This window comes from Trichoderma atroviride, chromosome 7 (assembly GCF_020647795.1).
Source record: "Trichoderma atroviride chromosome 7, complete sequence".
NCBI lineage: Eukaryota > Fungi > Ascomycota > Sordariomycetes > Hypocreales > Hypocreaceae > Trichoderma > Trichoderma atroviride.
In genome coordinates, this window is record NC_089406.1 from 1,982,496 (window position 1) to 2,007,180 (window position 24,685).

At 46.6% G+C, this 24,685-nt stretch overlaps 9 protein-coding genes across 10 annotated transcripts; 4 read left to right on the plus strand and 5 right to left on the minus strand.

Annotated features, from left to right (window-relative positions):
* Nucleotides 1-2,683: 2,683 nt before the first annotated feature.
* On the plus strand, nt 2,684-3,537 carry TrAtP1_012660 (uncharacterized protein). The gene has a single exon (XM_014088431.2). It carries the CDS (start codon nt 2,761-2,763, stop codon nt 3,508-3,510), a length of 750 nt encoding a protein of 249 aa, XP_013943906.2. The 5' UTR covers nt 2,684-2,760; the 3' UTR covers nt 3,511-3,537.
* Nucleotides 3,538-4,440: 903 nt separating this feature from the next.
* TrAtP1_012661 (uncharacterized protein) lies at nt 4,441-5,092 on the minus strand. The gene has a single exon (XM_014088273.2). The coding sequence runs from the start codon at nt 4,973-4,975 to the stop codon at nt 4,592-4,594; it is 384 nt and encodes a 127-aa protein (XP_013943748.1). The 5' UTR covers nt 4,976-5,092; the 3' UTR covers nt 4,441-4,591.
* A 2,231-nt stretch (nt 5,093-7,323) lies between these two features.
* Nucleotides 7,324-12,485, plus strand: TrAtP1_012662 (uncharacterized protein). 2 transcript variants are annotated; one of them, XM_066115627.1, is made up of 5 exons: nt 7,324-8,233; nt 8,288-8,327; nt 8,379-10,625; nt 10,688-12,366; nt 12,479-12,485. In XM_066115627.1, the coding sequence occupies exons 1-4, from the start codon at nt 7,608-7,610 to the stop codon at nt 12,350-12,352; spliced, it is 4,578 nt and encodes a 1,525-aa protein (XP_065971726.1). In that variant the 5' UTR covers nt 7,324-7,607; the 3' UTR covers nt 12,353-12,366; nt 12,479-12,485. The 2 variants fall into 2 exon arrangements, with proteins under 2 accessions (XP_065971726.1, XP_065971727.1); XM_066115628.1 differs by having other exon boundaries at nt 7,324-8,327.
* A 5-nt stretch (nt 12,486-12,490) lies between these two features.
* On the minus strand, nt 12,491-13,183 carry TrAtP1_012663 (uncharacterized protein; the record flags this gene model as incomplete). The annotated part of the gene is made up of 1 exon (XM_014088236.2): nt 12,491-13,183. The coding sequence occupies one exon, from the start codon at nt 13,181-13,183 to the stop codon at nt 12,491-12,493; it is 693 nt and encodes a 230-aa protein (XP_013943711.2).
* Nucleotides 13,184-14,043: 860 nt separating this feature from the next.
* On the plus strand, nt 14,044-15,718 carry TrAtP1_012664 (uncharacterized protein). Its single transcript, XM_014088433.2, has 2 exons — nt 14,044-14,348; nt 14,432-15,718. The coding sequence occupies exons 1-2, from the start codon at nt 14,109-14,111 to the stop codon at nt 15,659-15,661; spliced, it is 1,470 nt and encodes a 489-aa protein (XP_013943908.1). The 5' UTR covers nt 14,044-14,108; the 3' UTR covers nt 15,662-15,718.
* TrAtP1_012665 (uncharacterized protein) lies at nt 15,719-17,157 on the minus strand. The gene is made up of 2 exons (XM_014088434.2): nt 16,530-17,157; nt 15,719-16,448 (listed from the first exon to the last, which is right to left on the minus strand). The coding sequence occupies exons 1-2, from the start codon at nt 16,928-16,930 to the stop codon at nt 15,893-15,895; spliced, it is 957 nt and encodes a 318-aa protein (XP_013943909.2). The 5' UTR covers nt 16,931-17,157; the 3' UTR covers nt 15,719-15,892.
* A 78-nt stretch (nt 17,158-17,235) lies between these two features.
* TrAtP1_012666 (uncharacterized protein) lies at nt 17,236-19,032 on the plus strand. The gene is made up of 2 exons (XM_014088435.2): nt 17,236-17,662; nt 17,730-19,032. The coding sequence occupies exons 1-2, from the start codon at nt 17,515-17,517 to the stop codon at nt 18,836-18,838; spliced, it is 1,257 nt and encodes a 418-aa protein (XP_013943910.1). The 5' UTR covers nt 17,236-17,514; the 3' UTR covers nt 18,839-19,032.
* Nucleotides 19,033-19,346: 314 nt separating this feature from the next.
* Nucleotides 19,347-20,246, minus strand: TrAtP1_012667 (uncharacterized protein; the record flags this gene model as incomplete). The annotated part of the gene is made up of 1 exon (XM_066115629.1): nt 19,347-20,246. One exon carries the CDS (start codon nt 20,244-20,246, stop codon nt 19,347-19,349), a length of 900 nt encoding a protein of 299 aa, XP_065971728.1.
* A 163-nt stretch (nt 20,247-20,409) lies between these two features.
* On the minus strand, nt 20,410-24,222 carry TrAtP1_012668 (uncharacterized protein; the record flags this gene model as incomplete). Its single annotated transcript, XM_014088436.2, has 5 exons — nt 20,410-22,162; nt 22,231-22,864; nt 22,920-23,562; nt 23,633-24,092; nt 24,149-24,222. 5 exons carry the CDS (start codon nt 24,220-24,222, stop codon nt 20,410-20,412), a joined length of 3,564 nt encoding a protein of 1,187 aa, XP_013943911.2.
* Between the last annotated feature and the right edge of the window lie 463 nt (nt 24,223-24,685).

Here is a 24,685-nt window from a genome sequence, read left to right on the forward strand (position 1 = left end):
AATACATCTTTTCCATTTACTGGGTATTGAGCTATGTATAGTCAAAAGTAGATGTATATATTGCAGGACAAACTGATAACACTGACGTGCTGAGGTGTAAGGACCCTAGACAAAATATTTACTCTCCCCAACTTTAATTGTGTAGTGCTCTTTGATGCGTAGATATAAACGTATAATATTCTATAGCATTATTATTACTTGTTTTTATTTAGGAAAGTTACTTTTGAAATGAAACTCCAAACAGAATCTAGATAATGATGCCTGCAAGAAGAAGAATGGCCTAGAAAGGAGAGGCGTTATCTTGTTATGTAATATTGAGTAAATCTTCAATGAAACTTCCTCAAAGTCCACCTGCTTTGTTCAGCTATATCTTAACCTGAAAAGCAACGGGCAGTTATTGCTATCTTCACTAAATAATGAATATGGTGAAAGGGCTTGAGGGATAGATCTCAGATATATATAAGTTCATACTGATGAACATCTAGTCTTTGCAACATGTTAATCGCTTATAAGCCATAAACCTCGGGCTCATCTAGAGTGTATATTTTCAGGTTTCTAACATCTAAACATATGCCTCATATTCAGTTACATCTGTAACAACTAAGAGCGCACAAAAGACTGGTTCTAATGATGCAAAGTGAGAGAACAAGGTCCGCAATGAAGGTTATCGAGATTCGGTTGGCCATATTAAAAGCAATACCTTATCACCCTTGAACTGGATAGCAGCTCATACAGTGGATATCCCTACTTCTATTAATATATAAGTCACCATCAAAGCTCATACAAACTTCCTATCCTACAGAGTATTAATTAGACATCAAGAGAAAATATTGATAGCAAGATTGCCACTCTGTCCAACAAGACATCATGCCACTTCCTCTATTAGTTGTTGTTGGCGCCCTTGAATCCCAAGGTTCCAGCGTTGTCGCTGCAATGCTGGCAACGTCTGAACCACAGTACCAAATTCGGGCACTTTACTTCAGACCCCTCCAGTCAGGCTGCTCGCAGTCTGGCCGCAAATCTTGGGATTTCCGTTGAGTTTGTCGACCTCAGCTCGCAAGACAGCGTCTTGAAGGCCTTTCGAGGCGCGAATTACATCTTTGCGAATACAGCCTTTCCAATCGGTATCTCAATTGCCGAGGGCCCTGCTGCAGCTCAGAAAATTGAGCGGCAGTATGGGTTAAACGTGGTTAGTGCGGCGGCTCAGATATCTTCCTTTCGGCATGTTATATGGTCTACTCTCCCTGATGGTGAAAGTATCACTTGTGGTCAATATCATATTCCTCACTTTCAGTCCAAAGTCTCAGTCGAAAAATTCCTTCAAGGTCCCAAAATTGGTCTCGTCGGAGGGACCACCTTTCTTCAGGTTGGTTTCTACGCATCCAACTTGAAGTTAGATCTTTACAAACCGCTGTATATAGTAAGTATCTGCTGGAAGAAACAGCTGAAACTAGAGCTAATATCCCGTCTGTTTATCAGAAAGCGATTCAAAAATATGTGATTATTCTACCATGTCTTCCGACATCACGATTTCCCTTCACCGGAGATGAGAGTCGCAATACTAGCACTATCGTTAGGGCAATTTTGTCTCAGCCAGAGAAAACCTTGGGAAATTCTGTGCTCGGATATCCGAGTATATGTCGTGTTCATAATGGGTAAACACCTTTACTAAAGCATTGAGCCATCAAGGGACAAATGTTGAAGTTCCATTTTTGGAGACGACTCTAGAAAGCTATAACAGGCTCCGGGGCCATCATGCTGCCGAAATAGGTTGTATGATGGGTTTCTTTGGCGACATGAAAGAGGAAAGCTATACAAAAGGGACAGCTGGATCAACCCTCACTCCAGAGGATCTAGGAGTCAAGACATCTATGATATCTGCGGAGGCTATGTTGAAGGATATGGATTGGTCTTCAATCTTAGCTCAAGAGGCTTACTCTTCTTGGAACCACGTAGTGTCGATAAGTGACTCTACACGTAAATGTAAATGCATGTTTCTAGAATTACTCTGCAGTGCCTCGTTCTCTAGCTGTGCATGTGATTAAGTATTCCGGGATAAATGGGAAACTTCTAATCCATATGATGTTGATATGATAGCTAGTGTGTCCAATACCAATGCGAGCGATAGCCAATTCTGGGCCCCTCTAGTAGGACCTGGGCTGTTACCGCTATTTGGCCCGAGCATGGCTAAGAATGTAAAAACAAACAAATCAGAGAACAGGGCGGCAAGCTTAAGGATTATCTTTCTGAATCCGATGACGCAATGAAAAACAAACTGATACATTACCTGTCAAACTACTTTGACAGAGAAAGGGCATGGAAGGCCACCGACATGTTGTGATTTGCAAACGGCGCAGTCGTGCCTGAAACGAACCAGCGATTAGCTCATCTCCCCCAACATGACTCATTTGATTGACAGGCGAATTTGAGACCATTTTGGGAAAAGGTATTTGTCAGCCCATTATCTAACCACGATTCTAGTCGAAAAGTCTATCTTTTGCGGAGCAAGTTGCTCCAGATATGACCAATTGAGCACTCAAATAGAAGGCAGCGAGTTGATCGTGATATCAAAAGCAATTTGAGAATTCGATCTTTTGGTTGTATATTTAAAATTAGATTAGGTCAATTGGATTGAATATGTCTATAAATTCCCCTTTCTTCCGTCTGCTTCACAAGTACCACTCATCTCTTAGCCAGTTACACAACATCCCTTTATTTTGGCCTTCTAGTCTTTTGTTACTGTCAATACGTGCTGTTACTATGGCACATTCTATCATTTCTCCAGCCATTCTCTACTGGGGCACTCCAGTTGTTCTCATTACCTCAGAAAACGAAGATGGTCTTGATAACATTTGTGCCATCTCTTCGGTATTTTGGCTCGGTCACCGCTGCATTCTCGGATTTGGGACCCAGAACAAAACGCCTCAGAATATCCTCAGAACAGGCCATTGTGTAGTGAACCTCCCAGATGATACTATGGCTCGTAATATCAATCTGCTAGCCACCACGACTGGCACTAAAGAAGAGGATATTTCTTCGTCAAAGCGCGCTAGAAACTACCGCTACGTCAAGGATAAATGGGCATGTGCAGACCTTACACCACAGAAATCGGATCTCGTCCGCCCAGCACGTATTCTCGAGTGCCCTGTTCAGATGGAATGCGAATTAGCAAAGGGTCATGTGCTAATGGAGGATTTTCCTGATCTGAAAGGTGCCATTACAGCAATTGAGCTCAAAGTCCTGCGAGTTCACATTTTGGACCATCTTCGAATGCCTGGGCAGCCAAACCGCGTTAACCCAGATCACTTGAGGCCTATTTTTATGTGCTTCCAGGAGCTATATGGATTTGGAGAGGGAAAGGTAGCAGAGAGTGTACTAGGAAAGGTGGACGAAGAAAAGTATCGAGGAATTACACGGAGCGCTGTAGTTAGACTTCCTGGGGATGAAGACAAGGAAGAGGTTGAAGAGAAGCTGAAGCAGATAGAGGAGAAAGCTACTAATGGATATTAGGTCAAGGTATGGCATGGCATGGTGTGGCTGTTCTTTATGGCTAAAAAAGTCTCGTTTTGACGTTTTGAAGAGGGAAGAATTATATGTACAGAAGGATGTAGCTAAAAGCCCTTTTATTTCTTAGATAGAGATAGATACACTGTTCTAATTTTTAAATTTGATGATAGAAGAAACCATTCCTTCAGCTTTACTATCAGCTAATACCAGCAGGCAATAAATATATGAAGAGAATACCTTGGCTGTCTAAGAGAGGATGTTAGTACGCGCAGGGCAAATCATGTGTTCAACTGAGACTTTTAGGTGGCACTTATTCTAACACTCCAACTATCTGCAACTACTCAGTACAGAATGCCTGTATGAGCCAGTTCATACAGCTCTCAATTGTATTTTGGGGCCAAGTATGTTATATCAAGATATGCCGCTGCACGGCGAGAGTGAAAAGGCTCGTAAAGAGGTATCGATAATTCTGACACTTAGTATAAAGTTCTCCCAGGCGGAGTCAAATAATCCCCGGATTAGAGACATGAAATCTGATTTATAGAGTAAGTAGCGATAAAGAAATTAACACCGAATCCATCATTACTTATGATCATATGTGCTCGAGTGGAAATGAAGAATTTCTGCAATCTACTTGGTTGCTACTTAACAAGTCAAGAGTTCTATTACTAGTGATACGAAACACCACCTCTGTGACACAGTATTTTTACCCCAAGCTCAACAAATAAACTACTGCATGCGTATTACAGTTAGACGCCAAAAGCAGTACTAGGTGCTGCCTTTCAAATTCTTTCTAGTAGGAATTTACAGCACAACGTAAGAGTTACTTTTACTTGAGGACAAGTCACAGCTTTCGAGTGAGTATGAATATTTCAGTGATAGGAAAGTTGTAGTAAAAGTATGCAAGCTTGCTGTATTAAATATAAATGAATGGTGTGATATACTAAGTTGCTGCGATGTTGGATCGATCTATGATTGTATATCTTCTAATGATTGAGTGGTAAAAATGCAAATAGAGGCCAAAACCCAAACCCCAAAACCAATCCCCTTCTAAGACCGTATAAACCCTGACATTAAAGAAAGTCTAAGCAGCCTGGTTGCAGGCGATAGTGAAACCAGCCTGCCAATTCAAGGGCTTCTGGGAGAAGGTCTGGAAGTCTCGCTCTGGGTCGGCGAGGCTGGCAACCACGGTTTCCAAGTCCTTCAAGACAACACACTGCACATTGCTGAAGTCGGCGGTGAACTCCAGGCTGGTGACAAAGAGAGTGCCATCCTTCTCTAGGTTGGTGTTGGCGTAGGCCTCTCCAAGGACAACGTTGGATCCATCAAGAGGGATGAAGGCGTTGCCGTTTGCTCCAGTGACATCGTTGGCAAACTGAACTTGAACAGTGCCAGTGGTGCGGCGAGCAGGAGCTGCGGAGACAGCAAGAGCGAGGGTGGAAAGAGTGAAGGCAATGGAGGCAAGCATTTTGATTGAAGGTGTGAGTTGTTGATTTAGATTGGAGTTGAAAGAGTTGGTTGAAGAGTTGTTGTTACTTGTAGACTGTTGTAGTGATTGTTGTAGTGATTGTTGTTGTGATTGTTGTTGTGATGATGCAGAAAAAACTTGAAGAGCGAGATGGAGAGCTGTTTATATAGATAATTTCTTGTTGTTGAAGACGTATTTTCATGATATCCTATATATAGCTTCACATTACACAAAGTAAGCGGATAGAAGTGTTCCGTACAAAGCCACAGCTAGCATGAGGCTAAAGTTGGTAGACAATAATATGACAATGGCTGATAAAGTTTATAAGCCGCAAGAATTACATTTACTAATTGTATTACTGCTCTACGTGAACTGACTAGCATGCAAGCCACATGGCTAGTTGTTGCTTACGCTGAGGCGGAGCGAATTGGCATGTGCGCTATCCGTTGCTTGCCAGCGTCAGCTAACCAAACGCAAAGTCTATACGAAGAACTCCGCAAGTAGTAATAAGCTGCAGAGCAAGCTTGACAGAAGTGCGCTAAACACTTTGCAGTACATGAAGAGGACATGCTTAGTAACTTTCTCCAACATAAACTAAAAATAGAGTATGAGAACTCAACCCTAGAGCCGGGAACGTTTCGGGAAACAGAACTGCGCCTCAGCTGAATCTACCTTACAATCCTTAACTAACTCGGTGTGCATCCACTTCAGCTTTCCCATCAAGAAATCCATCCTCATCCTCTACGCCAAGCAGCCCATGCTTGTGTAATCGCTCGAGTACAGCGTGCGGACTCATCTCGAGTGAATAACCCGAATGCGCAGTTTTCAAATTGTTAAGGCACAAATTGGGTAGATACACATCGTGTTCAGGCTCCGCATTGTTAGGCATAACAGGCTGTAGGACCTGTACCAAAAGCTGACGAGCCGTTCTTTCCGTTGACATAAGTGAGCGCCATTCATAATCATGTGTTGGCTACATCACTAACCAAACGTGCAGATGAAAAGAGAGCTATTATTCACACAGACAGCTGATTGCGCCATTGAACACGAATTAGTAATGCCCAGGGAGCTTGACTATGGGAAAGCACTGAAATAGATATAGAATCACTAAATTGCAGAATTGCATGGGAGAGATTATGACTGGTTGTTTTCTCCCCATTCTTCCAATTTGAATACACTCTTCCACAGTACTAAAGGTTACTTGGGTAGACCAATTTGCTTGGGCTCTGGCCCAAAAGTTTAGAAATGCGAGAAATTACGTTTGTGCATGATCTGTTTCTGAAATGAATGAAGAAAGTATAAAACACAGTTGTAACGCCTCATCCACACCCTAGAGCAACACAAACATACCCGTTTCTCTGAGTAGCCCTCATATAATCCCTGAGCTTAACTTACATGCCTCATCATGAGGGTCGTAAAATTCGTTCGTAGTTTTTCGCTATTTTCTTTTCACATTGCTGAAAAATATTAACTTAGTTGTCTACTTCGGGCAAGTAACAAAAACGAACATTGTTTCGTTTCGTTTCGTTTTACCTTCTCCAGGACACTAAAATCTGTGAAATAGTTATTAGTGATGGAGTTTTTAGCTACTAAAACATTTGTTAATTATATTTAACCTTGTGACGACTTTGCAAATCTGTGTATTGGGCTCCAGACAAAGTCAATGAGACGCGCAGCCTGGCGCCCACTTAGTAGATGAATCCGTCTTCACAGATTATCGTTACACTGAGACGTTGGACCGTCTGGTTCATCAAATGCCTCGTCTGCTGCGCTTGGCATATGTCGGAAATATACAATCCGGAATTCCTGTGAGCTGGCGGAAACATCTCGCGTTGTACTCTTTGCTGAGTGCATACACCAAAATGAGCCAACTGGAGCTGGAGCCACTTACCCTAAAGGAATTTTCCCGGAGTATGTCTTCCTCGTCTCGACTTATATCCCACATTGGCTGTTATTGATGGCTTCAATCCAACCGAGTTTGTAATTGCACATAATATGTTATAGTATATCTCATTTGATGCAATGTGCAGTCCTTTAGATGAGTATTTTCCCCTCCGAATACCGATACCAAATTGCTAGTCATTAACTCGCTAATGAGCAGGATCGCGACCTCCGTGATAGCGGAAAGAGATTACTGTGAGGTTACAAATTTTCAACCTCAATGTACTGTAACGAGCAGCTTGCGGTTATGCTTGAGCCGATCTGCGTTTCGACAGCCATGTAAGTACATATAGGCGCTGTACATGTATGTATACGTGCATCGTCTCACGTGTCCCACAACCCTGTCGAAAACAGCCTAGCAATAAATGCTCGAAGGATTCGTTTTGCCGACTCCATCCCCGCTCACTTGTCAGGCATCAAACTAGCATTGCAGTCTGTTATCAAAGAAGTACTGCCATCTGAACTAATACGAGGCCAGATCCTGCCCACTAAGCCAGTGGTTAGTCAATGTCCCTACACCCTCAGAGAGCGCCGGTTCTCTAATCCCTGTCGCCTGGATTCAACCACGGTACACCGCAATATCGCTTCTTGTTGTTCGTATCCGGGCACAGGATATACACACAGATTTGGGCCAAGAACTGGTTAGCCCAAATTAAGAAGCAGGCAGTTTTTTCAACTAAGAATATGACGCATGAATAATGCAAACTGGATAATGAGTTATTCGCCTCCCCCACGTCGTCGATTGAGTGACGATCCTCCGCCCCGGAGATACACAGGTTTCTCGAATGAGCGGCTGAGCCCAGAAAGGCAGTTTCGTCCGTCTCGCAGAGGTACCAAAAGAAATGAAGACGACTTTGATGTTTCTTATGGTGGAGAGCCCGTACCCGCGCATACAGCTTCGTGGGAGCCCCAACCCGCCCCAGAGTCTTACGACTTTCTGAGCACTTCACCACGCACATCATCACCAACCAGTGGCAGTTACATCACGGAGAAGAATTCCAGTACTATACCCAGTTACGTTGAAGGGGTTGAGAATGATGGCACAAAAGCTGAAGAAGTCGAGGAGGCTGGCATGTCGTGGACGGTGACCCTTCCGACCAACAACGAACACATGCTTTACACGCATTTGTCTGACTCGAATTCGGCTTGGAAAACAAAAAAGTATCATGACAAGAAGATTGGCACAACAACTCTTGAATCGATTTACTCCATAAGATATTCAACTGGTGAAATGGGACAAGGAAAAATTACACTTTTCTGTCCACAAGGCCCTACCAGGGACAATGACGATTCAGCTCCAGTGCAAGCCAAGTGGCTGTAAGTATCTATACGGCCTCTAAGGCTTCTTTCAAAAGCTGACCTCTATGTCAGCCATGTTCAACGTTCTTCGATGAGCGTCAAAGTTTTGGAAGTATGATGAGCGAACACATTGTGTATCATTGCACTGACTAACACGATACAGAAACTCGTCATGGATTGCCCAATAATTAATGGAGATATCCGGAGAGTTGCCATTTTGCTCCTTGAGTCTGTCGAAAAGTCATTTCTCCGGGAATCTGAAAATGGTGCATATATCGAACCGGGTTCTGTTTTGCGATTTAATGGCACCCGCCAAGTACTTCATGACGCGCACAACTCTGTGGTCACGGAACCGGTTATTTTTTCGGCTTTCCCGTTTATAGAGTTGGCTTCGTCCAAAAACAACAGTGGATCTCACGAGAGAGATGATTTCTATCGTCGGACTCTCCTTCAGAATCTCTACGGATTTGACGTTGTCACAAGTCGGGGCAAGAACCAGGTTATTCATAAGATGCCGGTCAATTGCCAACCACACGACACATTGTTTGTCAATCAATTGTGGTGCCTGGTGATAGGCTCGGATATCTTAATCACTCTGTCGGACCGGCCGCCGGATGACTTGCTTGGTGGCACGATCGAGAAGCGTACCGACTACTTTAGACAGCCGCTGAGAATCGAGATTGTCGATGTCAAGGGCTTTCAGCATAGCATGAGCATATCATCGAAGACTCCATGGGTAGATTTCTTCCGGCAAGTTATATATACTGTTCACGGCAATCTCATTAGCATCATGGACTATGAGCTAGTTGATCAGGCAGACGAAGTTGTAACGACAGAACGATGGGCTGAACTAGCAAAAGCGGCGAGACCATCGCTTCTAAAGTTTCATCTTGTCAAAAGAAAAGCACCAACATCACGTTCATCAAGTGTATCTAGCCGACGAAGCAGCCGTTCGGGTATCAGACGACTTTTGCTACTCGATTACGCTCAGCGCGACAATCGCCACAGCTCAAGAACAAGCGTATCAAGATATCACACAGATACATACGACGGAGATCTGTCTTCTAGAGAAAACATATCTACATCTAAAAGGGCCTCAACTCCAAGACGACTGTCAATACATGGTCATCCTTTGATGAACGAACAACAGGCTCCTGCTAGCAGCATTGAAGAGCAAAGAGAAACGGCTACAAGCCTCGAAGACAATTTTTTCTATATAAGCGACGATGACGAAAACAAAACGCCGAAAGAAGGATCTCCAGACGTTTCAATGGCAAAAGATGCGGCTAGCTCCTCCAAGAATGTTGGCACTCGACAAAGGGACAACGAATTAAATGAACGCGAAGAGGTATCTACTTCTCAACCAAATACACCAGTTACTATGTACCGAAAAGCTCAAGTAGATGATGGATCTGACTCTTCTGATGGAGACGAGATGAACAAACGCAGTCACAATGATCTGATTGGCGCTACATCACCTGACACGAGTACCGAGTTGAACTTGGGTGATAATATGGTGCTAAACGGCGAACATAATTCTTCTCAAGATAATTTACCTGAGCTTCGCAATCTTGAAAAGGCGCAAGAGATAAGATTTATCTTTGGAAATAGTACCAGCTTTCCACGAGACGTTTCATATGAAGGGTCTCGCTCACGATCTTCCTCCCTTTCAAATTCGACAGATGAATCCTCCCATTCACGTGGAAGGAGTCTCACACGGAAACGGCGTGCCTGGAGATGGGAAAGTTCAAGTTCGGCGCCTGATCCTTCGTCGCGCTCTGGGGTGCGCTTCCAGCCTCAGAAGCGGCGCTTGAGTGACAAAGACAGTGCAGAGATGTCTCCTTATGGAAGTTCAAATGCTACCAAGGTAGAAACACGATCTGTACCAAAAGCTGTCCCATTCTTTTTCTGGAGACAAAACAGCATGACAAGTACATTCTCATCGCTCGACACTCAAGAACAGGTCTTGATTAAGCTTCTTGACCAAATAGATGAACGCATTTCCGGCGATCCAGTTAGCAGGTACTATTTGAAAGTTGCAGAACTAACTATGGACGATTTATTATCGAGACAAGAATCCCTTCACGAATCGAGTTTGAGGATGGATTCGAGGCTTGTTCAGGGGAAATACAGCCAAATGATTAGATCAGGTGGACAAGGAATAATTGATAAACCTGCTCTTGACAATGCGCCTGGTTCAACAAACACACCATTAGGCCAAGGTGCCAATGAGCAGACATACTTTGGCCAAACGAAAGCTCTAGGCCTCGTGAGCCACGATAAGGCACTTGCGAAACAACTGGTGGAGATAAGCCAGCAAATTATCTGGTCATTCATACCAGATACCGACGGCTCTGTGATACATACCCTATTAAAACGACTTTGGGGTTGTGTGGATATCATGTGTCTGGTAAGCAATCCTCTTATTCGCTCTTGCAATGGTCAATGCTGATACCATTTGATCAATGGTAGCAAATACTTTGGGAAGAGAACGAAAGAGAGCGTGAATCTGAATGTACATATACCATACGTGACTTTTCGAGCCAGGTCAAGAAAACGGATCTTCGTAGGCGAGAGCTAGCCTTGGCCAAGACGTCCTATTTGGATTGCGGAGATTGTAAGACCGCAAAGCCTTATCAATCGGCCATTGACGCGCTGAATCATTTGCATGAAAGACATATTGAATGCAAGCATCGCGACTCTGATCGCCCATATGACGATCCCTGCTATGTATGGCTGCGTCGCACTTGGCACGATGGATATCCCATGCGAAGCTCTCGAGACGGACTTTTGGGAATTATGGAAGAATTCATCGAGGAGCTATCTTTTATCAGCGACTATGTGGGAGAGTTGCACAATATGACGACAAGAGATTCTCCAACAAGCGATGCAGTCTCTACACCTCCATTGTCCATGAACATTACTCATGCGTTTCAACAAATTATCAAAATGTTCGTCTTTCGCTCTAAGCAGCTATCTCTTATCAATCGGCGGCGAAGCTTGATCAGCGGAAGCTCACTTGAGAATTTCCCGTTAATTCAGCGCATTGATCGAAAGATTGAGGAACTCTTTTCGCTGGAAATGGACGCCAACGAACGCATAATAGACCGCTTAGAGAGTGCCAAGAAAGATATCTTTCTGACTGGTATCGGATCTCATTCTGAGATGCTTGAGGCTGAGACTGTCCGAGTCCAGTTTCTTGCATTGGCATTCATGTCAGAGATCCAAAGACCTCTGTTCCAGCCATCTGCCACGGGCCGCTCTTATGCAAAGGATACTCTCCTGCGGCTCTACAAAGATTACACATCTCGGCTTCATTTTGAGGCAAACAACCGACCTCGAAAACGGGTCTTTTTGGATATTCATGGCCTCGAAGAAGAGCTTCAAGCATTGGATAAATTAGTAGATAGCCAAGAAAGCTGTCTCTATAATTTCCTCACTCTCATCGACCCTCTGACTTCTCGATATACCACGGAGACACGATTCAGAGAGTTTCGAGTCGAAGTGCAACTTGGCAATGATCAGCTGCACCGCCGAATAGAAAGACGGCGAGAAATTGACAATTTAGCGACGCGACTATGGATTCTGAAAGATCAAGTTAAGCAAACGATTGAGATAATGGAAGAAGATCATGGAAAAGCCATCAGGGTATTCACTGTTGTCACGCTTTTTTTCTTGCCGCTGTCATTTGTTTCGAGCTTCCTCGGCATGAATACGACAGACGTGAGGAATTCGGAGTGGAATCAAGCCATTTTTTGGATAACTGCAGTACCAGTTACGGTAGGAGTACTATCACTCGCATTTATCTACGGCTACAGAGGTGAAGAAATCCGTGACTGGATGATTCAAGCATTGCAGGCTCGAAGCCGTCAAGGTACAGCATCAGCATTTCACGAAATGGGTGGACGAACATCGTTCGAAGCGAGACAAAAAGAGCGGTATCCGGCTATAACAGCAGAACAAAATACAATTGAGAAAAGAGGCTTCAGCAATCTAGTAAGAAGCAGAATGAAGAATATACCTGGCTGGCAGCGTCACATGAACGGCACCTTCAAGGTATCCGACGGGCTTGACGGGAGAGTTTCGATAAGGCGGCGAAACACAGAAGATAGTCTGGCACCTATGAGACATGAATGAACAGACATAATGAAGTAAGATTACACTTGGTGCTTGCATACTACTGGATGGTTCTCTACGCGTAAATTGTAATAATGGTAGAAAATATGAGTGGTATGTCATTTTAAGCTAATACACTTTTCTTAGGTGACATTGGCGTTAGTGGCCTTTGACGACGGCCAAGACGAAGCCAGTGAACACAGGCGTAGGTATCATAGAGTGGCAAGCCACGGTCGGCATCAGCGTGGCCTGAACTCTCTCGTCTCTGCCAATCTTTGTCAAAATAGTCTCGCCTCCCTCTTTTGTCTGCCCGTTCTGAATCATCGTAGGGATCACGTCGTCGAGGAATATACATCCATTGGGGCGCGTCAACTTGACCGCCCAGTCAAAGTGCTCCCATTGGTCATCAAAGGCCGCGTCAATGAACACCATGTCAAACTGCCTCCCTTCCTCCGCAAGCTTCGGCAAGACATCCAGCGCCGCTCCGAGTAGAACTTCTGCGTCGAGGCCTTTGACATTCTCTAGCGCCACGTCGCGATGTTTTGGGTTGATCTCAATGCTGGTCACCTTGGCACCTGCTTCTGCAAACACAATAGACGAGTAACCCCCCAGCGTACCAACTTCGAGAATCGACTTGGCTCCAATGAGCTGAGCAAGAATGGATAGATGTTGGCCGGCCATGGGGAGGACACTGATAGGTGGAAGACCTTTGGCTGTAGAGTTGGCCAAGCATTGCTCGAGTCTGGGGTTGGGACGAAGCAATGCAGCTTGAGCTTGGTTGTCGAAACTCGTGGCCAAGCGGAAGTTTTCGAAGCTGAAAAGGGCCATCATCTCGGGTGTTTTGAAATCCATTTTAAGGTGATGTAGTGTTGTAAGCTGCAAGGTCGGAAGTGTTGGTTGATGATGATGACGATGAGGGTGACTCTGTTGAGAGTAGTAATGATGAGGGCTATGAGATTAGTAGACCATACCAAGTGATGCATCCAACGTATATATACTTATTTCGGGCTCCTCGAAGCACCGATGGGCCGCACAAACTAAGCATATGGCATTGACTGATGTCAGGAGGTGTGTTTCGGGTGACGAATCATAGGAAGGTATTGCTGCGGCAAGTGTGATCCACTTGGTACTGCCGCATGATGGATATGCCAAGCTCTAGAGCTGAGTCCATGTGTATACCTCTACCATCACAATTGAACCTGGTCTACTCCCCTGATACTTGCCAACCTGGTCATTATTGAGGCAAAAACTAAAGTTTTCCTAATTAAGAACAGAGATATACTGTATAACAGAGATGCCGTACATACGTAGTAGAAGCCAGAATTTTCCGAGACAATATCCGACGTCTCGGTCTTTTCCAGACACTGAAACGGACATAGTCGCTACTCTTAGAATGTGCTCAAATACTAACTCAAAACACTAAACTTGTTCCCGTGTTGCTCGTTCATCTTATCTGATCAAACGAGCAACGCGAATCAACAAGGATCATCTTCCCCAGCTGGCGAATCAAGAGCTGGCTCGGACACGATCTCGGCAAGTTGCTCCAACATCCGAGCCGGAGCATCAAGTTTGCTCCACAACTTCCGGAGCCGACCTGGTCCCCACTTGCCAAATTCGGCTCGTTCAATCTTGAAGGGTTTAGTGTCCGAATTCATGTCTGCCTGGCTTCGGTGTAGATCCCGACCGCCAACTTCGTAAACACGACGGACCGCGCGTAAATCTGCATTTGCAATATCGCCTGCGTCACGCAAAAGGTCGCGTGCTGTACTTTCTTACAATGGAGCCTGCATTAAAACGCGGCATTGGCGTCCCTTTGTCTGGCTCTTCCTCCCGCGATGCACGCAAGAGGACCCCTCCGTCGCTGTCAGATTGCACCAGCGTCTTCGTTGTGGCCCCCGACTCGGAACAGACGTTGTGCGAGATCCCAACCAACTTGGTGGTGGATCCGTTTAGGCAAAAGAGGCTGCATCATAAGTCCAAGCGTGGCTGTCTCCAATGCAGAAAGCGGCGAGTAAAGGTGAGTCGATCGCTTAGGTCTTTAATCCTTCGCTTTCATTAACCCTCGGTGGTCTGAATGCTGACTTGCGCCAACCACACAAGTGCGACGAGAAACTTCCCACATGCTCGGCGTGCATCCGTCGACAGGAGCCTTGTAGCTTCAAGCCCGTGAGCCGTAGGAGAGAGATTGAGAAATCTGCAGACGTTGTCGACGAGGTGCCTCGGAGTCTCTCACAGCGATGCGGGCTGGTACTGGATGAAGTGGATGAAGCAGTCAACTTGCTACAGATGAAACTCTTCCATCACTTCCAGCATGACACTATCCCAACACTTCTCTTTCCTTCGGGAGCCTGGATTAATGCCCTGCAGCTATCTTTCAGCTTCCCCTCTCTGATGCATGCCATGCTCTGCGAGTCGGCAAGACATCTGTCGTATCTCTTTCCTGATGAGCAAAAGTATGCCACAGCGGCCACTACTCATTTGACAAAGACTTTAAGTATATACTGCGAAGATCTTTCCAGCAAATTTACACCGTCCAACGTCGACGCATTCATGACTACGACTACACTGTTAGTCATGGACATGTGGTCCAATACCGAGTTTGCAGTGCTTGAGCCTGACGGAACCATGTCGTATGATCCGCTCAAAGACCACCTCTTCCAACACAGCGTGGGTATTCTGCACGTATTCCTGAACTGTGTTCCCCTTTCCTTGCACAAGCAATCGTCATTACTTCCATACGTCAAGTACAGCTCTCGGACTGTCCTGGTCAATGCCGCAAAGCTAAGTAGAGATTCATTTGACAAGTTCAGGCGGTTCTTTGCGTACGACCGCCCTGTCAGCCCTTCTCTCCTTTCCGTCCCTCTCCCCTTCATTCGCAATTCCGACCTCACCCCAGAAAGCTCGTTGGCTGTGGAAATTCCAAAACTAGCAGAAATAGGTCCTTCCACGTCCAAAGAAGCAGGCTACTCTCTGAAAGGATACTATGGCATAGTGGATCGCCTTTGCCTCATATTGTCGTTCCTACCAGAGGCGCAAGATGGGGAATGCGAGGCTCTGAACCCCGAGTTGAAAAGAAACCTATCTCGGTATATCATCATCTTCCCCCTTCTGTGTGACCAGCAGTTTGTGTCGATGGTGAGGCATGGAGACCTTCATGCAATGGTCTTGTTGTACCACTTTTACCGCGCTGTGAGGATCCTTGTTCCTTCAACAGAGCATTGGTGGGCACAAAAGAGAGCTATTTTGGCAGAGACGGCGATGGAGCAATGGATACTGCGAGAGTGCACCAGAAATGGGACGGCTGCTGCAGTCATAGACGAGCAACGTTGAAGCTTCTCTAGGCGCTTTATTAGTATAAGGTACGACTTCTACTAGCTTCATCATGGTAATAAGTTTATGTATTTGTAATATAGAAACACTTGTCCCCTCCCATTATTTCCATCCTCGATATCTCCTCCATACCATCGTATTTAGACCTGTAGTAAATGCAAAATGCTTGATTCATCTTCTAGTATATAGCCTCACATATATTACCATTACAACAATTGGCGTATGAGAATGTCAGCTGGGTAGTTCTATGGGATGCATAGAAGTTCTGTCATACGACGAGCTTGGTAATTCCGTAGGCCCCCAGCCGCCCGTGGAACGATGATCGGTTTTAGGTTTGGGGCTAAGATGATACCAAGCCTGGTGGCCCTCTCTTTGCGCGGGAGGACGTGATCGGGTCCTCCGCAAAAGTAAAATGGCAGCAATGCCAAATAGACATAACAAAGCAATGCCGCCGATGACGCCACCAATGATTGCCCCAGTATTGTTCGTCGAAGAGCCACCGCCATCGTTGCTTCCACTGTTATCGTTGGTTTCTTTTGCGAGCGCATTAGTCGTTGAGGGCCCTGATGGCCCTGATGTGCTGCCTGGAGTTGCATTTGTTGACTTGGACGATGATGGAACCGGAGCCGAGCTCGTTTGCGTCGTGCTCGTCGTCGTTGAAGATGGCTGCGAGGTGGGGGAAGCAAGATAGTGGTCAGTCTTGGGACTGCCTCCACAGGCAATGTAGGTGTATGTCTGATCGACTCCAAACGTCAAGAGGGCGGTTGAGCAGAATTGTTTCGGTCCACTACAAGAGCCAAATCATCAGCAACTGCTACGGCTCAAAGAGGGTGCGTAGCTGTATAGAAACGAGGAGGATGAGCCAAACCAAGTAAATGTAGTCAACTGGGTCATGTCCGTTTGCCCGCATCCACTCGAGCATGATGCTTGGTCAATACAGCTTCCAGCCAAGCCGCAATCGGTAGCTGCAATGACTGTGACCGGACAGAAGCCCCAAAGGCCATTCATCGTGTCAACTCGACAGTCGAATCCCGGGGCGGCAGTGCGCATCTTGCTGGGGTCGCCATTTTCAAAGCCACAGGTAGACATTTGTGTCTGGATATCAGCCCGTTTATCGAAACCCGTGCCATGTTGCTCAACATTGCGCCGAGGTAGCCATGCCACGGGAGTGGGCAAGACACCGAGATTCTGCGCGCTGAGAATATAGAACTGTGAGAATAAAAGGAAAACGGCGAGTATTCTCGACGCATGTGCAGTAGAGGCTCTCATATCTCATGGGCCTGGCATGTACCATGAAGATTGTGGCCGATCTGCAGAACAATACGGAGTGGGAGCGAAAACCGCTGGCAGAGGGAGTGGAATGGACGCATCGCTACGAGATCAGGCTGCCCCTTTGCGCATCCTTACATTTCATATAATGAGGCATTTTGTCGGGTACACAAAGCACGAAGATACTCAGGGTACACGGCAGGACAAAGCTGAGTCTTTAGAAAGTTGTTGGTTCCAGATGGAATCCTGGCGGTTATTCGGCCATCAGCGGTAGCACCATATACGTGCATCCACTGAACATGTGTCCACTAAAACCACTAAATCCACTGAACCCGTGGCTGTAAACCCCCACGGCGCCTCGGAACCAGCCGTGTGGGCGCTTCGCATCCTCGTTGGCCAGCCTGATCCGGCCTGTACTTCAAACAAAGGTTGCGCCGATGCGACCGACGACCAACAACGTTTGAACCACCTGCAGGCGGCACAGGCCCCTTAATATGATCTTTGCGTCACCGTGCTCTGCTTCATGATGTGGCCACGGATGCGCGTTTTGGCACCGACATGCTGCATCGTCACCGACTCTCAAGATGCGTAGGAGACTGTCGGCGCTGGCAGTTCCGCTGATTGTGGGCTTCATTGTCGCGACGGCGCTGTTCATGAGCAGAGATCGACTTGTACGACCCTTGTTTCGACATGCCGCTGGCGATGGAAGACCGCCAAAGCCTGTTGCTGATGGTAAGTCCTCTGTTCTTGGACATGGCTGTTGGCTGTCTCTAAACATTCTGACTGTTGATTCTTCCAGGCGCCATCTTACCGGCCGCCAACATCACGCAATATCTCGATGCCATCCTGACATCACAGCCTTCAACGCTGCCAACCCTAAAATGCCCTGCGCTCAACAGCACCGCACGATACACCAGGCTCAAGAGCAAAGACTCATCCGATCCAGCCATTCAATACTTCTTCGCCCTCAACCTGCGACAAAACTTGCCTCTGCTGCCTCGGCTAATAGGCAGCATCGTCGAGGCGATTCGATTTCTCGGTCCTGCGCAATGTGCACTGTCCATCGTTGAAGGCAACTCTCCAGACGGCACCGCTGATGTTCTTGCTGCTCTCCAGCCAGCACTCGAGAATATGAGAGTCGCTTATTATTTCGAGTCGTCTACAATCGATCCCAGTAAAGACGACCGCGTTGGGCGCCTTGCGCAGCTTCGAAATATGGCATTGGCGCCGCTGTCAAATTTAAAGGGCAAGGTGACGGACAAAACAACCGTCATTTTCCTCAACGATGTATCTGCGTGTTCCGAGGACATCCTCGAGCTTGTCCACCAAAAAAGGGCCCTTGATGCAGACATGACATGCGCCATGGACTGGACATATGCTGGCGAACACCCCACCTTTTACGATGTGTGGATCGGCCGCACGATCAACGGCGATTCCTTCTTCGAAATCCCCCCAGACGGAAACTGGGACTCGGCATGGAATCTCTTCTGGAACGCTGATGAGACTCGAGATCGCTTCTCCAGGCAGCGCCCCTTTCAGGTGTTTTCATGTTGGAACGGCGCTACAGCATTCACGGCCCAGCCAATTTTGGAGAGGACTGTGCAGTTTAGGGCAGCGAATGAGTCTGCTGGTGAATGCAGGCAAGGCGAGCCGCAGTTATTCTGCAAAGACCTGTGGTTCAAAGGCTACCGCAAAATCGCCGTCGTGCCGTCCGTGAACCTTGAGTACTCTGTGGAAAAGGGAGAAAGGATCAAGGCATCCAAGGGGTATACGACTGACTTGGTGTCAAAGCAAGATGCTGCGGACGACCAAATAGACTGGCGGCTTGATCCACCAGACATGGTGAGGTGCATGCCTACTTGGGCAAACCAGTATTGGCAGCCATGGAATGAAACTTTGAGGGCTTAGTTGCAGCTGAAAACCCGCCGCGTGATTATCATTTCCTTTTGACGGCAGTTTTGTGTATATTAATGCGACGGCGGCTTGGGCTTTGGGTTTTGGGCTTTAGTCGAGTAGATAAGGCGCACTCTGCCACTTATACAGGCATTAGAACCCAGAAAAGGGCTCGACGTGGTCCCGAATTCTTCATAACATATATCCATAATCATGTGTACTGCCGTCTAAAAGCGTTTCCATAAGTTTCTGTAGACTTAAACTCAAATGAAGAAAGACGCTGGCTTTCTCTCTTCCATTGTTCTAGTCCTTCTACTGCCGTTTCCCTCTCTCACACCTCCATACATTGATAATCTCCATCTCAGAGTCGCTCTTCTTATGCAACCAAGTTTCCCATTCTACGGCCAAGTATTATGTTCGGAAGAGATAGCAACAGTCTTGTGAGTACGCACGAATGACACTAAAGAATCCACCAAATTAAGCCAAACCCTCGCAAGGGCCCAACGCCATGAGCAAATCAGTCCTATTCTCTCTTCTTTTGGCTAATGGACTTTGTCAGCGGGAAAGAGATGAACAGCTGGAATGGCACAAGAAGCCATGACAAGTAGACTGCAACAAGTAAACTTAGTCGTGAAAAAAGCGTCTGCTCTTGTATCGGCTTCTCCAACTCCCAGAATTTCCGATATCTCTCCTCCGCTCCTGGGCCGTCCTCTTGTCGAACTTTTAGCAGCCATTCTTCATCAGGCCTCTGCATTGAATAGCAATCGGGCTTTGCTCCCGCCTCGCGCAAGAGGTGCACAATATTCCAGTGGCCCTTGATGACGGCTGCGTTCAAGGCAGAGCCATACTTGCCACACCATTCGTGACAGGCGACACGGGCTCCTCGATCCAATAACAGACTGATTGATTCTGCCAGGCCCGAGTACGCCGCCGCCTGTAGAGCTGTCCCGAAAATTCCACTATGAGCGTCGACATCAATCGGAGGTTCAAGGTCGAGGAGAAATTTTACCGTCTCGGTTGCCGCGTCTATCCTTCTAACATGTACTGTTAAATAGAAGTCGTCGCTGTGTGCACATGCTGATTGAAGAGGCAAGCCATATTCGCCACTCGAAAAATTAATATCGGCACCATTTTTAAGAAGAAACCGGATCTTGCCAATACACCAATCCTTGAAGCCGTCATGCCATATCCATCCTGCCCGTGGCATCTCGAGAGCATTATGTAGGGCAGTGCCATACTGGCCAGACACTTGGTTAGCATCGGCGCCATGGTCCAATAAGAGTTGGAGCAGTTTCATATTGGGAGCAGCGGCGGCGGCGGCGGCATTTAAAGCATTGCCGTACTGGCCGCCCTGGATGTTGACATTTGCCCCGTGTTCAAGTAAGAGGCGTATTATCTCCATATGCGCATCATCAGAATACATCTTCGACGCGGCTGCCGCAGCTTGTAATGCTGTTCCAAATCGACCACCAACTGCATTTACATCAGCGCCACTTTGAAGCAGCAAGCGCACGAGGGCTGCTGGATCATAGCAGCTGCAGGCAGCCTGCAGCGCATTGCCAAATTCTCCGCCCTGGGCATTCACTTCAGCGCCATGGGCAAGCAGCAACTGCACCAGCTCCAGTTTTGCGTGTGAACATGCGGCCTGAAGAGCACTGCCGTGGTAGCCGCCTTGCAGGTTCACATCGGCCTTGTTGGCCAGCAGCCACTCGGCCAATTCCATTTTCCCGAGCATCGCGCATGCCTGCAGCGGCGTCCCGAAAAGACCCCCCCACGGCATTCACATCAGCGCCGCTGTCAACCAGAAACTGTGCGATGCGAATAGCACTGGTTTCCGAGCTGTGACATGCAAAATGCAACGCGGTCCCCGACCCTTCACACTGGGCCTCGAGATCCGCGCCCATCTCCATCAGGCGCCTCATTCGGTCAAGCGCGCCATCAACATCATCGCCATTCCGAGCCAGCCCATGAAGAGGAAAGCCATCTTTTCCGCCAATATTGATGTCGGCTCCTCTCTGTAGCAGTAGGTCGAAATTATCCCAATTTCCCCAGCTTGCGGCTTGATGAAGCGCCGTCTTTGCATGGTCTCCAGTGCCACGCATATTTATGTCGGCTCCCTTGGCTAGGAGAAACTCAAGGTGTCTGGTATTATCTTTGCGCGTTGCTGCTGAAAAAAGAACTTCTCTTGCGTTTGGGCCGTTGATGTCAGCGCCGTGGTCGATGAGAAGCTCCAGCATCTCCAATCCATCTTGCCCTGCAGCAGCTTCCAAGGCTGAGCCCCTTCTCCCGCACTGCGCATTTACATCAACGCCGCTCTCAAGGAAGGTCCTTACAATGTCCAGATGTCCATGCCGAACTGCCTTTTGCAATGCCTCGCCAGTTGTGGCATATCCAATGTTGACCTTTTCTGCATTGACGGCCGCACCTCTGTCTAGGAGAGCTCGCACAAGTTCTTTGCTACCTGCCTCCGTTGCAAGCTGTAACATGGTGTCCATATCTTCCTGCGTCAAATATGCGCCTGTGCTTGGGCCATCTGAGAGTAATAGCTCAGTCAACTGTGAGTATCCTGATCGAGCAGTGAAATAGTATGGATGCCATAAACGTTCGGGGCCATTTCTATCGGACTCTCGACGGCTCGCCAAGAGCGTGATGGTTAGACCTTTGCTTCCAACAGAGAGAGCAGAGTTCGCCATTTTAACAACTTCAGTTGGCCATGATTTTCGAGGGACCATTTCAAGATGACCCGGCCAGTTTGCAGCTGTATACCATTTTAGCGTGTCGCGATGAATGGAGTTGCAGTTGCCCCTGGGATCAGATTTGAATTTCTCAAGGTTCTCTACAACTTTGCAAGTAACGCCCGCGTGTAGAACGTAGGCGAGGCTTGAACGTGCAATCCAGATATGAGCGCCAGTATCGGTGAGCGAGAAAGCTGACGCAAGGTCTTTGCAAACACGACCAGAAACCAGATATTCCTTAATCGAATAATGAGACAGACGGACATATTTTGTTTCTCTATCCATCTCAACAATAATAAGTCCATGTAGATATACCAAAACGTCCTCTGAGTTGAAAACACGATCATCTTCATCAATCATAGTGTCGTTTTCCGGTCGCAGAATAAATATTTCAGCGAGTTCGTCTACGGTTAATGTGCAGAGGGAGAAGGCCAGCCATTTGAGGCAACTTGCTGCCTGCGTCTGATAAACAGGATCTATACTTCGTAGAATCCTCTCATACGTCTCATCAAGTCCTTGTGGAAGCTGTTCCAGAGCTCTCCGGATCTCAGCTGGCGATCTAAACCGCTGTAAGTTGTCAAATTGGCAGCGAACATACTGAAACCTTTCCCATAGCTGTCAGCAAAACTTTTGCAATCCTCACCCCACCAAGTAAGTGTCTATGAAACTTACATTCCATCTGCTTTTTTGATCAACTCCTCTTTTACTTCTGTCCGAATTGTTTGTGGCCAAGAGTTGAAGTCTGCGCTTAATAAAGCCGTATCTATGTACTGGCTAATATCTTGCTCCATCTCCTCTTTGCAACAAGATAGGTCAACCTCTGCAGCCTCTGGCCTGGATAAATGGCCTCTGAATTCGATACTTATATCTAACTCCATCCGACTTGTACAGAATAGATGGAGATTGCATGTTTTGGCCGCGGTTGTAGTTGTAAGAATGCGATTCAGACTCTTCATAAGCTCTGCTCGTTCGCCCTTGAACTTGGGACATTCGTCAAGGGCGTCAATTACGATATATGTTGCTGCGAATCCGCACATGGCATCTAATAAACTTTCTTCAAGAACGCCAGTGGGTGGTTGTGCGTCTTGACTCTTGTATTCTCTCAGCTTCCTGACTGAATCAGGCATGTTCGGTCGTTGACAGCATATTTGTTTGATTAGCGACTTGAGCATACCATCTCTTTCTTGCTTCTTCAAATCGCTAAAGCTGAAATAAAAATAAGCGACAGCAACTGATGAATCATCGTCATATTTATCCTTTAGATGTTTGATGACCGAGGTGCTTAGAATTGATTTCCCCGAGCCGGCTACTCGTCGTTAGTCATGTTTCGGTTCTCACCAGCCACACAGTAAACAACGCACCTTTTCCATGAAGCCATATAAAAGTGCTAGAAATCTTTATCCAAGTAGAGAACTTTTCGTTTCTTCTGAGCAGCCACTCGCTTGTACCGGCCTCGTGCCGATTCAAGGCAGCGTTGTATATTGGTGATGGATCAATACCACACAGCCAACGCATTAGACTTTGATGATCGCTCTTAGAATTAGCATCTTCTACTGCTTTCCTGAGGCCCGAAAGCTCTGCGCCAACGACTGTTAAACTGTTCATGCTCTCTTGGTGCCGCTGCTGCGCCGCCACGCATTCATCATTGTACTGGTTTTCGCGCCAAAGCTGATTGATCTTGATGAAATGGGAGTCTTGGGTGCGAATCTTTCCTATCAGATCACTCCAATCGTCTCGTTTGACGAAATCGCGTCCAAAACGTGAGGCTTCGTTATGGGTGTAGTAGCAATAGCTTGTCACTTGGAATCTTAGAATTTGTCGATACAACTCTTCCAAAGTATTCTTGTAAATGGCTTTAGATGTTGTAGATGCTTCGGAGAGGCTGTTTAATTCGTAGCGCCGATGGTATAGGTCTTCTCGCATTCGACTTTGGACGATGAGCGATGAAATGTACTCCAACCCATCTGCTAGGTCCGAAGCCTGCTCTATAGGGTTTAAAAAGAGCTAGAACAGAAGAGCGCGGATTAGTTCCATTATACAACAATAAGCTAAATAACGTGCTAATCTCACTTACTGGCAATAACACGCCAACACCAGCCCAGGCTAGAGACGCAGATGGGTTGGAACTGACAGCAGCAGTAACAAAGTCATTGACTAGTTTGAGTACCCCCAAGACCTTTGGGATAGCCTCTGTGAGTTGAATTTCCGAACTTCTGAATGTCAATTTCCAGATATTCGCCTGTGTCTCTTGCACCTTATTCTTAAGTATGGTGTCCATCCAATCTCTTGTGCTCGTCTTTGAGCTTGCACCACAGTCCAAGTTTGCGCACAGGCTCTCTTTAAGGCTGGCTTCGTATTTTTCAACAAGTTGAGCATCTTCTACTCGCAACTTTTCGTACGCCACGTTCCAAAGCTCTCGTATTGGTGTGTCTTGGCAATCATGGCTGGGGTTCGCCAGTACGGGTATGTGAGGTGCATTTTCGGCGATCAAGCGACCAGAAAACACCCTGGAGACCGGTTTAGAGGCATCTATCCTATAGTCAAGATATTAATAATCTTCAATCTTTGTGTTCTCGGAATACCCGCATACTGATGTTTGTCTTGACTTCTGTCACGGATCCTCTCCTTCAATCGGTCCCTAAAGCCTGCTTTAAGTAACGACATTGCAACTTCAATTCAGAAAAGTATTGGAAAGCTCTAATTACTCTGAGTGTTCTCGCAATTATGCGGATGGAAGCAAAGGCTGGGTTTTGGCATGGTGATCCGATAATGTAAGTTATGCGACCAGCAACCCCGCCGAGGCTGGGAACGGAGCGCTAAACCAAGCGATGTTATTGGCGCAAAATCCAAGCAGATGTTCATTCCTTGTGTACCCAATGGAAGAGAGGCCATTAGATGGCGACTTTTGTTGGTTATCAGGCAGCGGTATTCCCGCCGGCTCTGCCCCGACAGCCGTAATTATTTTGAATCTAAGACTATATACAGATAATTGGATAGATACTAAAAAGTTGTGAACATATAATCAGCTAAGAGCTCATGAAACATGCCCAAGATTGATGATTAATGCTGTCTTGCAATATCTACAAGATGTTTTGAGAGTCTAAAAAATGTTATCTATCCTAAAGAC